Raw genomic sequence first — 3,553 nt, 5'->3', positions numbered from 1 at the left:
TAGGATTGTAGGTAGGTGGATTGATGAGATGAGCTTCATAATCGAGGGATGCACAAACATGCCATCATAGATGAACAATCTTGCTCCTTTTATAAAATATGAATACGCACGGTTCATAGCCTGAAGAAATAGAAGGCTGTGATCTCAACTACTCTCTATGTAAAGAATTACAGAGGGAGTACATCACTACTGCCCAAAGACTAACAAGGAAATGAGTAACCAGCCTGGGACCTTAATTTTGCTTGTATGTTTAGTGTTTCATAATTATTAAGTAGATCTTCTTACAATATGGAAACAAAGACGAGGCAACAAACGTATGAAAACTTAAAAAGAACAATCTGAAACCTCCTGAGCCATCTGGACCCATTTCAAATGCAAACATCAAGCAGAAGGAAACAGAGTAGCATAGTGGGCAAACAAACGGGGGTTAAGAGGCTCATAAAACCAACCGCGACAAATGATAAAGAGGCTGGATCCAACAAAACACAAACTGACTGGACGCGTGATGGTTGAATAGTACTCAAGTCAAGAAGCAAAGTGTGCCTGAGATATATAGCAACCTCCAGGAAGAAAAAGCACATGGCTTGGTCTCTTGCCAAATAGCCATACTGATGGTTACACTCATTAGCCGTAGCTTATGTCTCGAGTGTTTCCTTGCTACCCTACAAGTATATCAAAACTACACATGATGTTTGTCTCCACAAAAACCAAAGTACCGACACATATAAACAAAAGTTCATCTCATCACAAGAAATACACGGCTGGTTCAACTGGTAACGAAGTGGGTCACCATGTCGTCACCCCTCTCTTTCTGCCCCTCCCCTGTACCCATCGGTGCCGGCACTTATCCTCGAGATACAATCTCTCGCAGTAGTCAATTCTGCAACCAGAGACTTCTTCTCATCCTCGATGGAAAGTAGAAATGCCTCTATCTCTGAAACTTTTGCCCCATCGCCATTAATCAAAGCTTCTTTATATGATTGCAACGTCATCGCAAGAACAGAGGGAGTCCCTTCTGTGCCCACAGGACCATCATCCGCCACATTATCTCCAGTAACTTTGATTTCTAAATCCTCCTGAGACATAGAACGATTTAAGTGTAAGTACTAAGTAAGGATGCAAGTGTTGGCACAGACAAACAGTGCAAGGTTATTGGCTCCAATGTTGTACAAGAAAAATAAAAAAATGGTACATGGCAGATTTATTTAGCAACGACCGAAGCAACGGAAGTGAAATACACCAACGTCTCTATAGTGGTCGGATTACAAAACATTGTGTAGACAACATTTTAGTGGAGAGAAATTTCTAGCCCAAGATACTGTCAATGCAGATTCATATAATATGCACAAAGAAAGAAACAAAAATATTGCATATAATCTGCAATTGAACACATGTATTAGTAACTAGACTTATACTAAAAAGTGGTTGACCAGAGACCTGCAAAATACGAGACTGACGACAGATTTTCACTGGTACACAATAATCAATTGCTCTCAAGTAACCTAACTGCACACAATACACAATACAGGGACCAAAGGTCTGAAGAAATCTTACCAGCATCTTGAAGCAAGGGATCACCTTGTTGCCTACCAAAGAAGGAGGCCATGCCATGATGTAAGGATGCATATGGCAGTAGTACGTATGACCGATGAGCTTGTTTACATTCTCTGTTTCCAGGCAGAAGGATACGAGGCAGTCGTTCCACCTAGCATAATTAATAGACAGGAACACAAATCCATCGATGACCGCCGAAACCTCCATCATGACAGCATCCCCTGTCGAACACATAGCGGCATCAATAAATGTACTCTTTGGGAAAACCTTGTGCGTCATCAACCTGCTAACACCATCACTATCGGCGCTCCAACAACAAACAGAAAGCACTTCCATGTTTGCATCAGGGTGATCTATGTATGCCATACAGAGATGCCCATCCTTGGTCTGACCAAGCCGAAAATCTGTGCAGTCATCTTCCATGTTTGGCGGCAAATCCATCCGAGACATTTGCAACGTCGCGGTGTTGAGCACGACCACATACGCTTGATTCTTATGTTTCCAGTAGACGCATCCATTCGTCAGCGTGTCATTAGTGGAAGACGAGGAAGAAGAAGAAGAAGAAGAGAGCCGCGGCGTGGACGTGTCCACCCAAGGGAAACTCTGCCACTCCCTGCTGTCCGATGAGAAGACGGAGAATCGAGCAAGCGTCCGGCGACGGCGCCTGCGGCAACGCACGCAAACCAGACGGAACGACCTCGGGTCCTCCTCGGAGACGGTGATGTGGCACGCAAGGTACCGGGGATGGCAGTTGGCCTCCTGGGCCGGGCAGGGGAAGATATCCAGCGCCCGCGTGAGGGGGTTGTAGGCGGCCAGCTGCTTGGTTTTCTTGTTGTGGAGGACGAGGTAGCTGCAGCAGGTTGAATTCATCTCCCACCCGGGGTCGCCGCTGTCTTCCGGTAGGCGGGTGAGGAGGAAATCGGCGCCGCTGACGGCGGCGGCGAGGTCCGGGTCAGAGGAGCTTCGGAAGGGGACGAAGGCAGGGATGCCCCTTCGTCGGAGAGGGTGGTCGAAGAATCCAAGGATCTGGGGCGGGTGGACAGCCAGGAAGCGGCGGCGGAAGTCGGGGGAGGTTCGGACGGCGCGGAGGAAGGTGCGGCAGGCGAGGGCGGCGCGGACGAGGCTCGGGAGGGAGGGGAGGCGGAGGAAGATCTCGCGGAGGAGGTCGTCGCCGATAGCAGTGATTGCGGTGGCGATGGCCGCTGGATCAAGCTTCGCCAGCGCCATCGACGGCGACGGTGGGCCTAACTGGGAAGCCATGGCTAGCTCGAACGGCGGCGGCGGATTTATCTGTTTCCTGGAAGGAAACGGCGGCGGGACGAAACAAACTAATCAAGATTTATACAAACTATAATAACTAGCAAAAATGCCCGTTCGTTGCAACGGAAGAAAAAAATCTTCCATGTTTAGAATGTCCGTACGTTGTCATGGGAGCACACTCACATATATGATGCTACCAAGATTCACCTTAACCAAAAACTAAATTATTCATTTGTTAAAGTATCATGCATGTATAATACATGCATTTGTCTACGTAAAGAGATGCATAACTGAATGCCCATGCATTGCTATGGAGAAAAAAAATCAACTGATTACAACTTTCTCATTTCTCAATTAAACCTAGGCACCTTGAGCGTCCTGAAACTCTCTTGTCACCCAAGCAACATAAATCAACTTTAGTCATGGCCAACACCGGACAAAAGTCTCTGATGAAAAAAAAAACACTATGGATCAAAGGTACTTCGGGGCGCTATTTTGGCGAGGAGTATGTATTCTCATTCTTGACAACCTTAATTTTTCATAGCCCCTTAGATATTTCTAGAAACACCATACACAATATGACGCTTAGCAATCTCAACCGTGGCATTGTCTGAATCTTAGTGCAAAAGTTCAGAACATGCATCCTATCAATTTCTGCTTCTTAGGTTTATAACCATTTGAAGTAAATAACTGAGTATTGTTGCCATGGTTAGAAATTAAATGGGATTAAATTAACAAT

The 3,553-nt window shown here is 46.1% G+C and overlaps 1 protein-coding gene across 1 annotated transcript; it reads right to left on the bottom strand.

Annotated features, from left to right (window-relative positions):
* Positions 1 to 797: 797 nt before the first annotated feature.
* On the bottom strand, positions 798 to 2,781 carry LOC119299970. Its single transcript, XM_037577073.1, has 2 exons — positions 1,579 to 2,781; positions 798 to 1,076 (listed from the first exon to the last, which is right to left on the bottom strand). Exons 1-2 carry the CDS (start codon positions 2,779 to 2,781, stop codon positions 798 to 800), a joined length of 1,482 nt encoding a protein of 493 aa, XP_037432970.1.
* Positions 2,782 to 3,553: the final 772 nt, after the last annotated feature.

Source organism: Triticum dicoccoides, chromosome 5A, assembly GCF_002162155.2.
Source record: "Triticum dicoccoides isolate Atlit2015 ecotype Zavitan chromosome 5A, WEW_v2.0, whole genome shotgun sequence".
Taxonomy (NCBI): domain Eukaryota; kingdom Viridiplantae; phylum Streptophyta; class Magnoliopsida; order Poales; family Poaceae; genus Triticum; species Triticum dicoccoides.
The sequence above is the reverse complement of the archived record's forward strand: the minus strand, read 5'-3'. Positions and strand labels throughout refer to the sequence as shown.

Bases quoted from the DNA above. Each gene is read 5' to 3' on its own strand.
- LOC119299970 (XM_037577073.1), bottom strand. From the start codon at position 2,781: ATGGCGCTGGCGAAGCTTGATCCAGCGGCCATCGCCACCGCAATCACT. The intron at 1,077-1,578 runs GTGATCCCTTGC...TCTATGTCTCAG, and splicing joins CTTCTTTGGTAGGCAACAAG to GAGGATTTAGAAATCAAAGT.